The sequence below is a fragment of the Macadamia integrifolia genome, chromosome 3 (assembly GCF_013358625.1).
Source record: "Macadamia integrifolia cultivar HAES 741 chromosome 3, SCU_Mint_v3, whole genome shotgun sequence".
NCBI lineage: Eukaryota > Viridiplantae > Streptophyta > Magnoliopsida > Proteales > Proteaceae > Macadamia > Macadamia integrifolia.
This window is the reverse complement of record NC_056559.1, coordinates 28,686,068-28,705,402: the sequence shown is the minus strand read 5'-3', so window position 1 is coordinate 28,705,402 and position 19,335 is coordinate 28,686,068. Positions and strand designations below refer to the sequence as shown.

The 19,335-nt window shown below is 36.4% G+C and overlaps 2 protein-coding genes across 2 annotated transcripts in view; both read left to right on the top strand.

Annotated features, from left to right (window-relative positions):
• The first annotated feature begins 3,491 nt into the window (after positions 1-3,491).
• On the top strand, positions 3,492-5,061 carry LOC122074759. Its single transcript, XM_042639719.1, has one exon. The coding sequence runs from the start codon at positions 3,532-3,534 to the stop codon at positions 4,720-4,722; it is 1,191 nt and encodes a 396-aa protein (XP_042495653.1). The 5' UTR covers positions 3,492-3,531; the 3' UTR covers positions 4,723-5,061.
• Positions 5,062-12,499: 7,438 nt separating this feature from the next.
• LOC122072588 overlaps positions 12,500-19,335 on the top strand; it is a 9,081-nt gene continuing 2,245 nt past the window's right edge. The window contains exons 1-2 of the mRNA XM_042636950.1: positions 12,500-12,813; positions 14,085-15,096. Coding sequence (XP_042492884.1) covers positions 14,128-15,096 — 969 coding nt within the window. The 5' untranslated portion in view covers positions 12,500-12,813; positions 14,085-14,127. The remainder of the gene's footprint in view (positions 12,814-14,084; positions 15,097-19,335) is intronic.

Genomic DNA, 19,335 nt, shown 5'->3' with positions numbered 1-19,335 from the left:
CTGTGATTATAGATTTGTCATTTTTTTTTTTTTTAAACCATGGTGTCTGGGCTAGCTTATGTGCACCTCAACTAATCCTCGAAAATACTAGCGCAACAACCCACCATCACAGTGATTATGGATTTGTTGTTAACGTTTATTTATTTAATTTTTTAAATATTTTTCGAGTTAATTTCTTTTCTTCCTGTCACAATGGAATACTTCTATAGAAAGGAATTATAAATAAGTTTGATAATACTGAGAAAAAAGCATTTGTGTATAAGGAGAAAAAATGAAAGCATGAAATCTAAGAATGATTTTTGAAGTGATAATGATAATATTGGTATGCCAATTATACAGGGGCACAGGGGCACAGGGCATAGGGCACATGACAAGCTCATATTTTTCTTTTTTTGGTGAAACATGACAACTTCATATTCCTTTTTTTTGGTAGAAATGACAAGCTCATATTCAATAATTAGAAAAAGGGAAGTGATTCCCGATTTGGGAGCGCAACCTATGTCAACATTTTTCTGTGCTTATCTCTCTCTTTCTCTAAGTAAAGGGTATGGATGTCTTTTCATAAGGGAAGGAGAGAGATAGACATACGGGAACATTGTCAGAGGCCACACTCCCGACAAAGATCTGTTTTCTTCAAAAAATGAGATCATCATTTGCTCCTTCATTTCACACTTGAGCTAATTAGGGTCACTTTGTATCACCCCTGACTATGGTGGAAACTGCTTTGATCAAAATTATATTTTTCAATAAGTGAAATGAAGTAGTGTTCAATATTTTTATTGTTCTGTTTGCTAAATAAAGCTCTACTTATAAGAATGTGTAGTACACATGAATCCAAATTACAAGTGTCAAGAAGTCATGGAGTGGAACTTGATCAATCAATTTTACATGTGAAGGACTGAGCCCTCCTGGCAAGGGAATCAATCAAATTATCATCCTCCCTTCAAGTAAAAGTACAAAATTCTAAGCTCGATGTCCTTAAATAATATCTTGGATGGTAGGAATCACTAAAATTGGTGGTTCATTACTCGCCATTGAGGATAGAGCTCAGTAATTTGTTGTCAAATCCGATAATTAGATGGTCCAAATTATCTTCAATAGCTTGAAATATGTGCATCTGATTTGAGACCATGTAGTCCTATTAAAAACGAATTCATTAGAAACCCGCCAAATATACGAAGAGATGTGGTTTCATAGTATAGTCTCTTCCCATGAAATCCCAAAGCTGCCATTTATGGATCCAAAATATATTGGATTTAGTCTAAGACTTACCCATTTTTCTCTCTCTCAGTTGTATGTATTGCACTCCTTAGAGCAGAGGCAAAATCCTTAGTTTTGCTTAATTACCATAAGCAGAAATTATCTGAGAAATTTTTGGAACCCAAAGCCAAGAGATCTAATTGGGTTAGAGAAATTGATAGAGAATTTCCTATACCTCAAAAGTTAGAATTGTGAAAATAACCATTTAAGAAATAAGAGCCAATAAATATCTATGAAACCCAAAACAAAAAAATTCCAACCGGAGATACCTCATACAAATGCTCAAGTATCCATATTGACAGAATTAAAATTTTGTTTTTTTTGGAGTTGATTACAAAAGGGGATTAAATCAAAAAAATTTTTTTTTTACTGATTTTAATTAAAATTCCAATATTATCTCTAACTTTTATATATTAACCAAAACTACCAAAACATTTGAAAATCATGGTCCCCGTCAAAATTTGAGTCCTCTTCAAGATAATATTGAGAATGCTCATTGAATGAGAAATTCAATAAAAAATATTGGATCAAATCGATATTGATATACTGAGTTTGTTGATATGAAGTATTTCGATGATCCCCACAATCCGAATTCAAGCTGTTGGAATTGAAATAAGTTTGGTAGCGAATCATGAATATTTTAGAAGTTTATGATTTAATTTTAGATCCAGCAAGTAGGGGAAAACAATTCTTATTAGTTGGTATAAAAAAAAAGCAGATGCAATAAGGGCTCCGTGTCATCATGTCAATAAAAAATGGTCTGGTGGTATGCCAATTCAATGATTCGACTAATACAAGTACTAAACCAACAATTGGATATGCTTTCAACTGAGCTGCACAATTAGTTAGGATTTGGGATTTGGGATTCAAAACCTCTATGACCACACTAGAGGTCCAATATGCATTCGACAAATTCGAAGAATTTACACATGCATCTCAACGCATGGATGCGCGGTCCTTCCCAATTGTTTGACAACTCTTATGACCCTTTGTAGGTCTTCTCCTTGCCTCCTTGTGGGGGGCGTGTATCCCCTAGTTGAGAGGTTGCAAGGACATTTTCCTTTTTTTTTTTTTTTTTTTTTTATATAAGATAATATTACCAATCGTTTTATTCCACCTCTTTGTGGAGTCGGGGGGCCGCATTACCAATTTTTTTTAAAAGCTTTGACTTTGACTAAACACTCCCATTAAAAGGTTTGGGTCCCACATTAGTCAACCAGTTCATCCAAACTCTATTGTCATCTCAGACCCTCATATATATCTGACGGGGGGAAAAAAAACAAAGCATCCCCGCGTTCTCTGTGAATAAAAAGCAATTTTATATACTAAAGCTAAAGTCAAACGGGAATCTCTATAATTGGAGGATGGTAAATAGATTAGAATACACTCCATACTACATTAACAATCCCAAATCCCATAGCAAAGATTTCGAAATCAAGAACTACAGCTGTCAACCAAATTTCTGCCATCTTGATTCCAATTCTTTGAAGATGACTGACTCCCTTCTTCACTAAGGGTCAACATATGGCCTACAGATCAAACCTAGAACTGTGATTACTGAGTAGATCGAACGACAAAGAATTGCTTTGGTTTAGCATAAGCTTAAGCTTAATTAATGACCCAAATGCATCATTTTCTTCTTTCTTTATTCATCATTCGCCAGTGAGAGACTGAGAGGAAAGTCTCTTAAGTGTGTGTGTCTTCTACTCTTCACTGTTAATTTCCAAGTGGGAATGTGTAGTGTGAACCAGTGAAGGGAAACATGGGACCAGTTAAACCGCGTTAGTTCAGTCTCCTCTTCCCCAGTCTTTGCTCCTAGATCCTAATGCCCACCCACCACTTCAGCCTCACTCATCATCTCAATCTCAATATTTCTCTTTTTTATTTTTTTTTTCCTGACAATGAGTATTCAGACAATAAGACCTGCCTAATTAGTCCCCTAGGCCCGTATTGTTCATAGTTGTATAACCCGGATTATAGGGGGTTTGAATGAGAACCATTAACTTTCATTGAAAGCAGTGAAGAGCACTACACACCCTGTGTGAGTGGTCCCAAGAAAATAAGAGGAGTCCAACTCAGAACCACACATTTTTTTAGACGAAGATCCCTTGTTAACTCGACTACACCTCTCTCTCTCTCTCTCTCTCTCTCTCTCTCTCTCTCTCTCTCTCTCTCTCTCTCTCTCTCTCTCTCTCTCAGATCCAATTTTATCCCTATAAATATCTCTTAAAGTCTCATCAGAAATCAAAGAAAAAACCTAGACTCCCCAAAATGGATTCACCACAGCACTTCAGCTTCAGGAATCTGCTTCTTCTTTACCTCGTTTTCTTCCTCTTCTCTAGCATTCTAGTCTGTGCCTCGTCAGACAAAAGGTTTCTTGGTAAAAGGCATCTGTTAAAGATGGAGAAAGAAGTTGCAGAAGAAGAAGAAGAAGAAGAAGTTCAGCCTAAGAAGAAGTTCGACCTATCCACCAAAAAACAAACCAAACCCATCAAACCTAAAGTCCCCACAAATTCTACAAAATCCAAAACAACTATCCTCTCCAAAACCAAGCTCAAGAAGCTCAATTCCACGTCAAGCATCTCAAATTCCACCAAATCCAATTCAGTTTTCATCAAGAAATCCTCGGATCTACTCAAACCCAGTTCTCCCAAGAACAAAACTTCCCAAATCATTGTCACCAAGAAATCCGGAACAGTCACAGAGAAGAAATCCAGTGAGGAAAAGAACCAGCAACAGAAGAAGATTCAGAAACCAACGGAACCCTATTTGATGGATCAAGACGATGAAGACGAAGATATAGTCTCAGAATTGAAGGAAGATCTGCAAATGATCTCAACAACTTCAAAAGCTTATCTTACCAAAGCCAACAAGGAAATCACTAAAGGGTTTAAACCCTTTGTGGGCAACAAATATGCACCCACTATAGCTTCCATACTTGCCTTTATTTTCATTATAGTTCCTCTCCTTCTTGTATCTCTTATATTTAACAGATTCAAAGCTTACTTCTCTCTCCAGAAGTTACTAATCTTCATTCAAGTCTACTTATCGATCTACTTCTCGATCCTATCTCTTTCTTCGCTGGTGACTGGACTGGAGCCATTGAAGTTCTTCTATGCTACTTCCCAATCGAGCTATGTGTGCTTGCAGGTGTTGCAGACGCTAGGGTACGTGTTGTATTTACTTCTACTGTTCATGTACTTGGTGGTGGTACTCTCAAAGGAAAATGGGCTGGGCTCGAAGTTGTTGGGCTTGGGCCAGATGATGGTGGGAGTTGCAGTGGGCTTCCATTATTACGTGACGGTGTTTCATTGGGCGGTGTTGCGTCAACCTCCTAAGACGAGTTGGAAAGTCCAGGGAATTTATGCGGTTTGCTTCTTCGTGGTCTGTTTATTTACCGGTGCCGAGAGGAGAAAGAAGGCTTACCTACACGACGGTGGTGAGGAGGCAAAGAAAAGCTAATAAGAAGGGAAAAGGCTAGATATGTCATCGCTATATCTAGATTTGTGTCTATCTCTTTCTCCCCTTAGAAAAGTCTCCTATGTCCTTCTCATCCCAACTCTCTCATTGGTTGAACTGTTAACTCCAAAAAAGTCGACAACATAGATAAGCTCCTTCCGAGAAGAAGTCATTTTCAATTTTTTTTATTTTTTGGGGTTCAACATCAACAATAGGCCAATACAACAAAAGTTGGGGATGACAGCGAAAAGATTTTGCTTTTCTCCCCCTTAATTAAATCTTGTCTGTTACTTTCTTTGTTTATGCGAATTATATCTTTGAAGAACTCAATAAATTTTGACTGATTTAATCTTTCCAACCAACCAAGGAGGTTAATTATTATGATTTTAATTTTCATTCTACTGAGCCACTTTGTTAGGGTTACAATGTCTTTTATTCCATCAAATAGGTTTGTCGATTGATTTGAATGGTCATTAAAAGTTCAAAAGCCCGCAAGCTTGAGGTTGGAGAAATTGACGAACCTTGCGTGTTATTTTCATTACTAAAGCCTCAACAAATGGGGATCTGGCTCCTCTCTAATTAATGGCTATCCAATTAGTTATCCAATAGTTGGGAGGACTCCACATGCATCCCAATACATGCACTCGTCTCCCAGGTCAATTGAGTCATCGGGTGGTTAATTGGGCAGCCGTATAATTGGAGAGGACCTTTTTCCACAAACGGGCAATCTATGCTAAGGATGTGAATTTGTAACTGAAACCGTTTACCAAAATCAAACCGATTCGTTCACCCCAAAACTACAAAATCGTTTAGTAAATGGTGCGGTTATGGTTTCAAGTTTCAGGCCGATTAGCTAAACTGGTTGGGTCGGTTTTAACCGCGGAACCCGTTGGTTTTAAACCAAATTGAAACCGTTTCAACCGAACCATTTAAAACCGTTTAAACAGATCCGATTAATCCGTATAACAATTAAATAAAGAATTGGCAGTAATCCGTATAACAATTAACAATTAAATTAAGTGTCCATCCTGCTTTGATATGATTTATTGTAATTCAGTTCAAGTTTAGGCTTTAGATCATGAACTTGTAATCCATATATGTTACTATGTTATTATGTTATCATAGATAGGGTGTTTTGGCTGAACCACCTGTCATTTTAATATTTTATGCTGTAGAATACTGGATTTGGATGTTGTATGATGTTAGTTCTAAATGCTTGAGAATGTCCATGCAAAGAAATAGCAATAGATTATCAAATTAAGACATACCATCGTTAATATAGAATCTCTTATTTGTGGTTGCCAATTATTTTTTGATAAGCTTATGATCTTTAGTTTAGAGATGGTTGCAAGTTATACCAAATCGATTGTGAACCGTTTTACAAACCGTATGGAGAAAATCGAAATCGAAACCGTTTAAAACTCTGAAACCGACACTGTTTAGAAACCGTGGAAATCGAGACCGTTTATTAAACGGTCACGGTTTCAGAAAGTGGAACCGTTTAGCAAATGGTGCGATTATGGTTTTAGTCAAATAAATGTGAACCGAATCGATCCGCACCATTTAAACAGAAATCAAACCGATTAACACCCTTAATCTATGCTGAGGTTTAGGGGTGATAATCCTCAAGGAAAATTTTGGTTCATTCTCTATAATCTGATATAGACATGAGGATAAGCAATTGTAACCCTATTCTCTATTGATGATAAAACAAATCTTATCTCAACATTGCCATAAGTAATTTTATGAAACCACATCAATCTTTGCGATGTGTGATTATTTGTAGGCATATTTTTCATTTTTTCTTCATTTTAGGTTCTTGTTTTCTACATCACTCATTTCAGTCAGTGTCATCCGTTGACTTTCAATGGTAAAAAGCGAGTTAGTTCAATTACCATACACTAAAAAAAAGTGTTAGTTCAATTACCCACCCAGACATTGAAATTGATTTATGTATGTGACACGGGCAGACTTCCACTAAGAAATAAGAATTGGGAGAACCTTCCTCTCTCCACTTGGTAGTTTTCACTAATTAACAATAATTTCGAGGATGATTGGGACGAGGAAAGGCGTTGCGGACTTGAGGTAGGCTAGAAGTTACAGAGATTAGAGCACATGGAACTGCACGAGTGCACCAATTAGATATAATTAAAGCACACGAACACCGATGCCACAAATAAGTAAATTTGATTTCAGAATTCCAGATTTGACTAAATTTCGTCTCTCCGTTGAATTGTTTTTTGAATGCAATTGGGATCTAAATCGTTCTTTGCAGATTCTGATCTAATAAGCTTTAACGCACATTTCTCCTAAAATTTGAGTGGATCAAGTTTTCGTATGAAAATTATAATTAATTCATCCGATAATGGTTCTTGTACAAGAACCTGATTCACATTCCCAAACCTTAGAACATTACTTTCATGCTTCCCAACACTCAATACCTACTCTAAATAAACTATCCACACCAATAGATATTTCCCACTAGTGCCACCTCATATGGCACTTAACAATCTCTCTTAAATTTTTTGTCTAGTCCTCAAAATCGTATATTAGAAATTGATGCAGCATGGTTTCAAGATCCTCCTAAGTTGCCTCTATGAGTTCCAAGCCATGTCAAAGGAGGAAGATTTGTAGCTGATGGTTGTGGATTTGCGGATCTAAAATAAATTGAGGTTGTGGACAAAATGTGAAGTGTGGATGTGGGAGTGTTAGGGTTGGCTCTGAAGCCAATAGATACATACGTATAAATCCCTACAACTTTAAAATTAACTCCCTAAAACACCCCCGGGTACACCGTTTCTATACAACTTCACAATACTTAATACCTACTCTAAATGACTACCCACACCAATAGATATTCCCCACTCATGCCACCTCATGTATGCACGTAACACCCACCCCTTCCCTTTCCCATTGCAATCCCCTGAGCCCCCCTCCCTTCCATTGCTCCCCCTCCCTTTCCTGCTACAATACTACTCCTTGGTTGTTGCTTTCCCTCCCTCCCTCATCCACGCCTCCCTCTAAAGAACCCAATAGGCAGAATATGCAAAATTCTAGAAATTAAAGAAAAAAAATGTTTTTTAAAACAGTCAAAGATTTACATTCGGAACTGAAGAAGATGAGAACTATAAGCTTCCCACCTTACTAAAATTATCAAAGTCTCGTGATAGAAGATCAATAAGAAGTTCTTGCATGAAGATCAAATGTGTTGAACTATGAGTTCATGTCTCTTGTTTTGGTGATTAGAAAAAAAAAAACAGTTCGATGATGGTTCATAGGATTTCGAATATGTGTATAAGTCTTGCATGGTCTAATCAATCCCAAGCAGTGGAGGAGTGTCTTAAAGGTTTATTATCTCTTCAGCAAGCACATATCATGAGAAAAAAATTATGAAAGCTTCATCAATCCCAGAGTCATCAAGAGTTGAGGAAATGAAGTCTTGGAAGCAATCGAGATGGAATCAAGCTCCATAGCATAAGACTTTTTCTATGACATGTATAATTCCTGTAATCCTATGTTTGTACATCTTTTATGCCTGAAAATCTCTAATTAAGTCACTAAAGACCTAATTAAGGAACAAATCCCTACACTTAGGAGGTTTCATTATATGACTTAGCTCAGTCCAGACACTATTGCAAATGTCTACATTCTTATGCAAATTAACGTTCATTGGTTTAGTGTAGACGTCTACTGACTTAGTTGGTACATGAAATTCCTTCACTCATGTTGGTATAAGAAATAAAGAAAGTAACTAATTTTGGAGGTTGAGTAAATATTTTTAAAGTTGAAACTAGTCAATGTAAAATAAATTTGAAACCTACTTATCTTGTAATGTATTTTCTTATCTAGTGGATCTAGGTAATTTTTCCTAAAACCCTTGCAGACAGATGGGCATTTAACTATATTAATTATTGGATTAGAATCAATTGTAGAGTTGATCACATTAATAATTTATAAACAAGAAATCTTAGAATCACATTAATGATTTATGCAAGCTATGTAGCATATGCTAGCATGTTCTTATCTTTATCTCTCTCCTTCATCCTAAGAAGTGACATATATATCGGCCCCTCATCACAAGAGGGAAAAGATAGGCACAAGAAAACATAGTGTATGTTACTTGGTCAGATTGGAATGGAAACTCAATGTTTCCAATCACATTTATATATTACTCGTTAATATATATGAGTGGTACATCTTTTCTTCCTACACATTTTGCTTTAATCACTTGATTTTCTCCATTAGAGGACTAAGTAACGTACACTATGTCATTGTGATTGTCTTTGAAAGCTAAAATTCTGTGGTGGGAAAAGTTTACAGGTGAGCAAAGATGATGATAGACCTTATTGCAAGATAAGAGTATTTCATTGTGATCAAATTGTCATGAGTTTGAATCAAGAAATAACCTCTTCATAAAGTACTCTTCATAAAGTATGGGTAAGACTGCATATATTATGATTATCTTTAAACCTTGTCGTGACGAAAACCTCGTGCACTGAATATATTTTTTCTTTTTCGTAGACATTGGTACGTAAATTGATGAAGTTGGATATTAAGTGAGAGTGCGACGAACTACAAAGAGGATGATCAGGCTGTTGGCCGTGTCCCTTTCAATGGGCATCGGCCAAGTGAGGCACCCAATTAATACTAAACCTTCCCAAGGGGCCCAAATCATGGATGATACATCACTGTTCACGTTTGGGTTTCTCCTTTTCCTCGTCTCATAATATTGGGTGGTACATGGTAGGTTGTCTTTATAAAGTCTTGTTAGTCTATATTCACGTACCCAATTCAATTCATTTTACCCTAGTTAAATGGGATGGTTAATTTCTATTCCATTTTATTGCGTTCTCACGTTTTTAATGAGCTCATGATTAATTTGTTTGACAAAGTAATAATATTAAAAAATAAAAATAAAAAAATCATTTCTTCTTCTCCAAATGGTTATAACACTATTATGCCCACACCACCATGCTATCACCTTTACCGGTAAAAAAAAAAAAAAAAAACATGCTATCACCTCGCCACCACCACCTTCTTCTCCCAAATAAATATAAAGTATCTATTCTAAGAAATTGAACTACTAAATGGATTCTTGAAATATTTCATATTATTGCAACCAAAGCAATTTTAATTTCTTGACAAAAATCTATCTATTATTTCATGAAATCAATCTGAGAATTGAAATAGGAATTTTATACCAAATATCTAGCATCAACTTGTGGGAGTTAAGGCTAACAAGGCGTTCAATATGTTATCTTTCCTTCAGTTCAATATCACATCTTTCTTTTGGATTATCTTCTATTTGTACAACCGGTGACAGATACCATTATTTATCATTGATATCAATTATAAATATGGTATTTCATAAATGTAAATAATAAACAACTATAAAGATGATATTTTTTGAAATTTTGACCGATTTGGAGGAATACAATCCGATATGTATGGTATCATATGCATCAGTAAGAAAGAGCATACCCGGTGCATGAGACTCCCGCATGTGCGAGGCTTGAGGACCGAGAATTACGTAATCTTACCCTGAGAATTTTGAGAGACTGTTTGGACCACTTGGTTACCAGATCACTCGTTCCTCTATCATATGTATTAGTGTTGGATCCTATATCGTGAACTAGAACTGGATATTCCCATATGAACAGCCTCAAGGAGACCCCAACGAATGGCTATCATTTCGGATCTCCAACTCTCATGTTTCTTTTGATTGGGCCGCCCATAGAATTGTACGTAGAAGATATTCTTTTTTTTATCCCTAGTTTCGATTACGATTGTATTCAATTTGTGTATGTTCTTAGATCTTCTAATAAACTTTTTCATTTTCTCGTCAAGGGATAGTTTGAACTTAGTGGCCTTCCCTTCTGGCCTTTTTTTTTTCTTTTCAGGGTTGATCCCTTGTTGTTGAAAAAAAAAAAAAAAAAAAAACCTAATTTCATCCCATCTATTAATGGAACAATCCAAATTTCAAAATTTTAGCAGATCAATTTTTGGTACTATTCCAACCCTGGTCCCATATTAATATGCTTTGTCTCCTTATCCTTAGTTAAGGACTTTACCACCAAGTCAAGTATGGCGGCACCTCAATTCAACCTTCTCTCTCTTTCTCTCATATGGATGGTTTAAAAAATTGGATCAGGAACGGTAAAATTAGAGGTCGAATTCAATTTGTTATTGCTTTGAATCAATCTCAATAATAATATTCAATCCGGCCGATCCGGACGGACCGGACCTATCCCAAAATTACTAACGTTGCTCTGATGTATCAGCGAAAAAGTGAGATCCGCACCGGCTGCATCATGGGGGAGGGTTTTCTTCTCTTACTTCGAAGAGGCAAAACAAAATAAAGGAAGAAGAACTCTTTGCAAGGAGAACCATATGAATAGGGTAAGAAAAGGGTCATGGGGTGTGGCCGCAATGTTGGACCGTGGGGCCCGGTCGAACCTCAAAAGGTTCAGATAAAGAAAGAGAATTATGTATAGTATATATGTGATTGGCGCACTTTATAATTTTAATCTAAAATCTTATCTAGGTATTTGGCTAAGGTTTTTAGACCGGTGTCTTCCACTCTCTTATATCTAACTCCTCCTAAATCCTTACTAAAAAAAGAAAAAAAAAATAATAAATCAAGTGCTGAATCCTGCTATTGAATTACATTTGAAATGTTTTTGATTGATCTTATATTAAATGGGAGACACTCAAGTCTCTTTGGTGTAGTAATAAGAATAACCGTATTGAGTTTTCCTTTAATTTTTTATGTTCATCCAATTGAAAATTTTGATGCTAAAATGCAAAAATGAAGTCTTGGTTGTTCATTTAGGCAATCCAGTTTTCATTCTACAACAGTCCAAGGGTTCATGTTCCTATTGTATTTCCATTTGTTTTTTCGAGCCCTAGAGCCTGGTGGCAGTTTTTCTTTATAAATTTTTTTTCTTTACTTGGGTTTTAATATATCTATTTAATTATCAAAAGAAATATAGATGCACATCTAATAAAATTCTAATTTTACGAATTTTTTTGCTACATCCTAAACTTGTGGTAAAACATTAGATAAAAAAGTAGTAAAAGTTACCGTGCATATTTCCTTCAAAGAATCTTTCAATCTCTTCTCTCTCCCATTTGTATTACCTAATGAAATATGATCATTTTTCTCTCTTAGGCTCTAGGAATTGGGATCGAATCTATTTGTATTGGCATCAGTGTGATACCTAACTCATATCAAACTGATTGTATGACACGGTTAAAAGTAAAAATGACCAAAATAAGGTACAATATTAGTATCTTTGAAGGAAAAAACATCCGAAACATGTTGATATAGTTTTCGAAAGTGACTTATTCCATTTCATACAATACATTAAAATAATATTTTCCCTCTTTATTAGATATACAATTATTTTACTACTAATTCGACGTTTAAGATGTTTTTATGAACAAATTAAGAAACAGATATATAAACTATATAAAATCATTTGTCAAAATAAGATAAATGATTCAATGATTCTTTTATAGGATCTTAATGAGACGTTTGAATCTACTAAAGATGCAATAGGTATTTGTAATCGATCAGCTTCAAGTATGATCGAGGACTTTCTATCTGCATCGATAATACACAATCAAATTATTTATTCGACCCGAAATTGATCTTCTTATTTTTCGAAGAGATATTTTCTTGGACTTGAACAATTGCTCCCAAAATTTATTTGAATGATTATTATTATTATTTTTTTGGTAACATGTATGACAGGTACTTTACAGTATTATGCATTCAAACAAATATTTGGTTAGGATGGGAACGCAAGATCCTGTCCGCTGTCAGAATCCCTCCCTCTTCCCCTTCCCCACCACTTCGCCGATTACCAAGCACTCAAGCACCCTCCCCCCTTCTCTCTCTCTCCCACTCCTCTCAAAAGAAGCAATCACTGCAAACAGAAACAAAATTTCTTTCTTTTTAACACTTTTTTATTCTGTAATCATAAGCTTTTACTTCGGTGGCTATAGTTGGATGGAGCCGTTTTTGAGTTCGAAGTGAAACCCAGAAGCTTCTTCTACTCTTTCCCTGCGATCTCTGCAGTTTCTTCCAAGGTATCTATCTCTCTTTCTCCTCTTGTTTCTTGGATTTCTTTTCATGATCCTGCAATCTCATTTGGATCGTAATATTCATATTTCTCTCTGGTTGATTTACTTCATCTTGGAATAATTGTCGTGAGTTTAAAAACATTGTTCGTAGATGGTTTGTTAGTATAGCGCTTTAGATAGCTGATCATGTTTTCTCAACAAATCGATCCGATTAACACTTGTTTTAGCTTAACTATACGTCAGTTGAAGTGTTCTGTTTTGATTTTCTTCTGGGATGCGCGGAGGAGAGGCCGGCTTGATCTTTTTAGCTTGTAAAAAAGTGGGTTTTCCTTACTGGTCCCTCTATTTGGATTGGGATGTTTTTTATGTTATTGCTAATATTTGCCGTTTGATTAGAAATGTACTGTCGATATTCTCATTTTTTGGCAATTTGACCTGAAAGTTGAAAACGCCTGCTTTCTTTTTGCTTTTTTTCTGTGGCAATGTTCTAAATTGAATGTGACCGAGGAAGCTTCCACTAAACCTTCTTCTCATAAGCTTAGCAGTTTCATTGATGGGGCAATTTGGGCTAATTTTGTTGGGATGGAAACAATGTTTTGTTTCTATGTGAGCACCTTACGAAATCATATATTCAGGATCAATGGGAACAGAATATTTAAACAAGCATACACAAGAAAAAAAAGAGATTTACGTGGTTCAGAAAAATCACATACATCCATGGGGTGAGATCGAACTTCCACTAAGAACAAGAAAAGAAAAATAGTACAACCCTTTGGGTTTGATACCCAAACACAAGTCTCTTATACACCTCTCTCTCTCTCTCTCTCTCTCTCTCTCTGTTCCTTTTTCTCATTTGGTCACTCACTCAACTAATCTGTCTAGATAAAAGACATCAAACCAACAAATTCAATATTGTATCATGTTTCAATACAGGATTTCTTGACTTGGATTGTTTATGGGAATGATCCAAATATTGCTTGCATTACTATATATCTCGTGTGGATCCTGCTGCATTGACAGATTAAAGGAGTTGGTATTCAACCTGTTTATTTGGGGATTTTTTTTTTTATCTATACATATATTTGTCTCTTATGATTGAAATTAGCTACTTATGTAAAAAAGAGAAAGAAGTAGCAGTTCCTCTTTTGTAATACAGATTATGGACTTCTCTCCGGAATACTGAGGCTATCTAGTGCTTTGGTTGGTTCATCCATATGGTTTTATACATGTTATGTGTGGTTGAAGTATTTATTTCATACATCTTCTTCTTCTTGCAGATATTTACTGATGCTTTGTGAGAAATAGCTTATTAGCTTGAACATGGTAAAGATATCATCTGACTGTCCATACCCAGGTTGCTTCTTCTGTGTCATGAAGGAAGGAAATCCAAATAAACGCCGAACAAGCATACTGAAATTCTTCAGAGAGCTACCTTCTCAGGATGATGATGGTCAGGTGCTTCCAATTAGTGGCCTCTGGAATACTGCAATGGCACATCCAAATGACCCTGAGTTCATTGACTTGGGAATATTTGAATGCATGGCTGCACTTATATGGAAGGGTTTAAAGAAACGACACTGGCTGTCTCATGATCAAAATATATACATCCCTTACTATGCCGCACACATCATTGGATCTTACACCATGAATATGGAGGAGTTTGCACAACGTTCCGTACATGCTGGAGTAATTCCTCCCTTGGTTGAACTTTTGAGAGGGAGGTTAACCTGGGTGGAACAAAGAGTTGCAGTACGAGCCATAGGACACCTGGCTACATATCCCAGCACTTTTCCTACAGTGGCAAATCATGGGGAAATCCTTGAACTTGCCATTCAGCTGGCAATGAGCTCGCTAGAAATTGTTTATTCTCATTTCTACCAATATGTGGACAGAAGACTGAGTTATCATTGCGATCTACTTACGCGTGGCATGGGTGGTGTGGAAATGGAATCAAGGAAGGCAGAGGAATGGGCCAGTCAGTTACAGTGCTGGTCTCTTCAGCTTATAAATTGCTTTGCTTTCAAACCAGAATTTCTCTCTGTTATATGCAAGCCTGAATTTTTGACCAAACTCCCTGGGATGTGGGGTGGACTAGTCAATGAAAATTCACCTGCCGGTATTGGTTTATTGCGAACAATTTGTCACCATAAGCTTGGCAGGGGACCTGTTTCGAACTGTCCAGGTATTATTGAAGCATTGTGTAATATTGCCCGCTCTTCTGATGACTGGCAGAATATGGCTATTGACTGTCTTCTTTGGTTGATTCAGGATCAAAGTACTTGCCATAAAGTAAGATTCTCTTGCAGCGCTTGTTCCAGAACTTTTTTCTATATGTTCCTGAACTTTCTTCCTTTTTTTACTTGAGGTTTGAACTCAGGAGATTACTATGATCAGCTGAGTTGTAAAGTTGTACTGCCTCCATGATTCATTCCACAAAACCTGATTTTACCTCTGACAACTGACTTGACCTCTAACAACAAAGCAACTGAGAGAGGGCAGAAGAACACTTGATTAGCCTCTGTTGGATCATTTAACTGAAAGCCTTACCTTCATCATGAAAAGAAGATTTTGTTTTATTACAATCAAATTCCACAGTGACACCTTTTTTCATTTTCTTTTGATGGATAGGAAAATACCATTGTTCACTCGTCTCATTTTGCTCTTTGTTGGGGTAAAAGTTCCACTTTAAGGGTTTATTATGTTTTACCATAAAAAATTTACAAGTATTTTTTGGAAAAATTGTAGGTATTATGTCACAAACAATTGCCTGTCCTCTTCTATTACCTTTCATGTCACTTTCTGGAGAATGGATATGTATGTTAGCAGATGTAGTTGGTTACATACTACTAATGGTAAGGGTAAGTCCTAGCTAGGTTACATTTATAAACAAATTTCCGCTTTATCCATGTCTTGTTTTATAATAAATGCCGTTAGAGAAAACAATTGACAAAATCTAGTGTCTGTGTCTGATTATTCGCAAGTATGCTTGATCAATTCAAATATTTATGAGTTTCAACCCTGCATACTTTCACCACAAAATCAACAATGTCATTGCAGGATGATGAAGTTAACTAGCCTGAATGACAAAGACTGGAAAAACCAGTGACAAAACCAGAATCGTAGTGAACCGAAATTGAGAACATTAGGCAGAAAATTGACAGTATTATATCTCTCAATCTGCCCAACTGATGGGGCTGAAATTATGGTTGAATGGAGGTCCTAATAGGTGGATCAAAGCAAACCAATGTTTAGATTGGGAGAAAGAAGTGTGGACAGAAAATAGAAACATAAGGAAACCATAAATTAGTAACTTCCTTAAAACAAGAATAAATTTCAAGTCCCAGGTTTGATGTTCCTCCAATTCTGGTTAAGACATCTCTTTTCAACCTAGGAACAAAACAAGACCATTTTGTTCCATTTTCAGTCAAATAATGAAGGATAATTCATTAGTAATGCCAAAAGGGGTGGAGGGGATCCGTATTTGTTGTTCAGGTCGTTCAGAAGGTGCAGAAATAGATAGAACTGAATGCGGGAAGTATGGAAAAACATCTCATAATGTATTTAACTAGAAAATCGATTGTGCTCCTGTGGAAGTATCTACTCGTTACGGAATCTCAGGTGTCAAAGTGCAGATCTCATATAGTAAAAAAAAATTAAGGGATGTGCTATTTCCAAAACATACGAAATATACTAAATACTTTAAGAAATCTATCTCCGTAGCAAAGAATCCACATTTAAAATGGCTTTGACTCAATTTGAATCTACCTCTATACTCCTTTGTTAGATTATAGAGCTAAACAACAGCTCAAAATATGCACTTCTTTGGGTTGAGTCTGACCTCGCCTGTCAAAGACTGGAGAACCATGGATCACATCTGTTTCCCTAAAGAGCCATCAACTCCTCCACTAAATGTAGCCCTAATAGAGATGAAACTTATCGAAATTTGGGCCCAATCCAAGGGCTGGATTGGCGGGAATCTTTGAAGGAAACCTGAGACCAGAATAGGATGGAACTGCAAGCGCAGGAACAGAAACAGAGAAATAAAACTGGGCAGAAACTGAAGTAAGTGATAACTGAAATAAAACCAATAAAAAGGGAGGGAATAGGTGTAGAACCTTAGAACATCATTACAGTATGCCTCAAGAACCTTCCATGCATGCACTGTTTAGGTTACGGAAATGGAGGTTAAAAAGATGAAGGGAAGAAGGGATATGACCTGGCTTCACCACTACCCAACCAAGGGTTCACCACCTTGGGTTTGCTGCTGAATCACCAGAGTAGCATGCATCTCACAAAGAGAACTCAATAACTAAATAGCCAAAACCATTTGGAGTGTCTCCCCCTTCTCTTTCTCTTGTATTATAATAACTACTAGGTAGTCATAACTTAGCAACTAAGAGACAACTCCAAAATAGAAATGGAACTCAAAAATTGAAACTAAGTGAAACCGCGCCTCTAGGGAAGATTCCAGCAACATAACAGGGCCCAAAAAATCTGGGACTAATTCTGGTTTGAACCAGAACTAGAACCACCAGAATCATGGGCCTCCTTGGGCCTTTTTTCCTGCACTGTGTCGCAGGATTTATGTGACATGGTCATCAGCTTTAGACAATTCCATGAACCATACTTGATTTTTGTTTTTTGGGAAATTGTAGTTTATCAGTTCAAGATCTAAACGTTAGATTTGTTATGTGATTAAGATTGTTGCGATAGAATTAATTAAGTGCAAGTTAAAACACCATAACATCCCCTAGGATCTCTTTTGTCCAATCATGTCACATTATGTACCTTATTCAATAATATTTTGCTCTTTTATAAATTAAAATAAAAATCTTATTCCATTTTCCTACTCAAATAATAATAATAAATATGTATGTTATTTACAAGCCAATGTTTCAGCAAAGCCTTTAACATAGACAATAAAGCCTTTAACATAGACAATAATAGGTAAAACTCTTTGAAAGCTGTTTTGCCATCCAGAGGTGATAATCCATTACCATGTGCTTCATCCTTTGTGGTTGTAATAGAAAATACAACATTAGCAGGGGCAAGAGTGACATACAAATGAAGATCCTAGCTTAGCTGCATCTGTCACAGATAAATTAACTCATTACATGATACCTTGCCCAGGTGATGGCTTCATGTATTTGACCTTCCAATGAACAGGTGGTCCAAAAATAATAAATGACAGCAGGAACAATCTCTAGCCTTGTGAAGGCTCGGCAAATATGACTACCAGCCAATCCTGGAGCCTCCTGTATAAACAGTCAAGTGACATTATGAGATTAAAGATGTGGATCGTCTGATTTTCTAGTTTTCGAGAACCTTAAAAACCATTCTTAGTAGGGAACTTAAACGTCTTCTCCGAAACGAACTCTCCCTGTTCTTGGAAAGTAACTTAAGCATGTCTTCCCCCCCTGTTCAAATCATAGGCACTGTGGTGGTAGGTCTGAACATTAGTGGCTTGAGATTTAGTGAGACAATGATATAATTGCCCATTGCAGCAGCTTATCATCTCATCCCAAAAGTACGATGGAATTTGGAACTTATGTATTCAATGCTTCAAATTATCTTGCCAGATCTCTCAGAATAGGTACTATGTGACTGTTACAAGCTACACTTTATTTCCTTCAGCTTTCAGACCTTCTTAAACTTCCCCATGTAAAACCCCAGGTGATGTAGCCATGTGTGTGTCCTGAAAATCTTGTGAGAGAATGTGGCAATGTGCTCATAAGGATCCTATTGGAGCAGTATCCCAGAGGAAAGCATGCCGAGTAGCTGGCTAAAGCTTCTGATATGGGCAAAAGCATCCTTTCTTTCGTGTTCTCTCAAATTTGATAATTGGAAAGCTCAAAAAAATTATATTGCAGATTGCAGAAAGATGCCAGAGTCATGGGAAGAAGCAAGTGAAAGTGTGGAGATTTGATGTAACTCTGATTTGACGAGAATATTCTGGAGTCTGAATAGTATAGTGTGAGTTGGAAGGTATATGTAATCTTAACATTGTTAGGAGCATTAAAATACTGGGCGAGCTACTTCTACATGGGAAATACATTTTGATCTTGAGCATCTGGTCACCCTGTTGTACGATTAAATAGTATAGTATCCATGGTTTTAAGTATCTCCGATACCGATACGTATCTTAAATTTAGCCGGTCGATACGATACACACCGATACGATACATGAAATTTTTAAAATCCTTTCGTATCGATATATATCCTACAATACATACCGATATGCATCAATACACCACCAATACACATCGATACGATACGATATGCCTCGATACGAATTTATGGAAAATATAAAATTGAGGTAAAATATTCGTTTCGGTATATATTGGTACGTATCGGTGAGTATCGGTATGTATATATCGGCACGTATCGGTATGTACCAATGCAGTGCGCTACGGTCATATAATGGCCAAGATGGGTAATTTTTCAGAAAAACACGATTTTTTGAAGGGTTTTTGTTCCAAAGTTGCTGTCAGCTATATTTCTCTCTAACTAAAGTGGAAATCAAGGTTG

Bases quoted from the DNA above. Each gene is read 5' to 3' on its own strand.
- LOC122074759 (XM_042639719.1), top strand. From the start codon at position 3,532: ATGGATTCACCACAGCACTTCAGCTTCAGGAATCTGCTTCTTCTTTAC.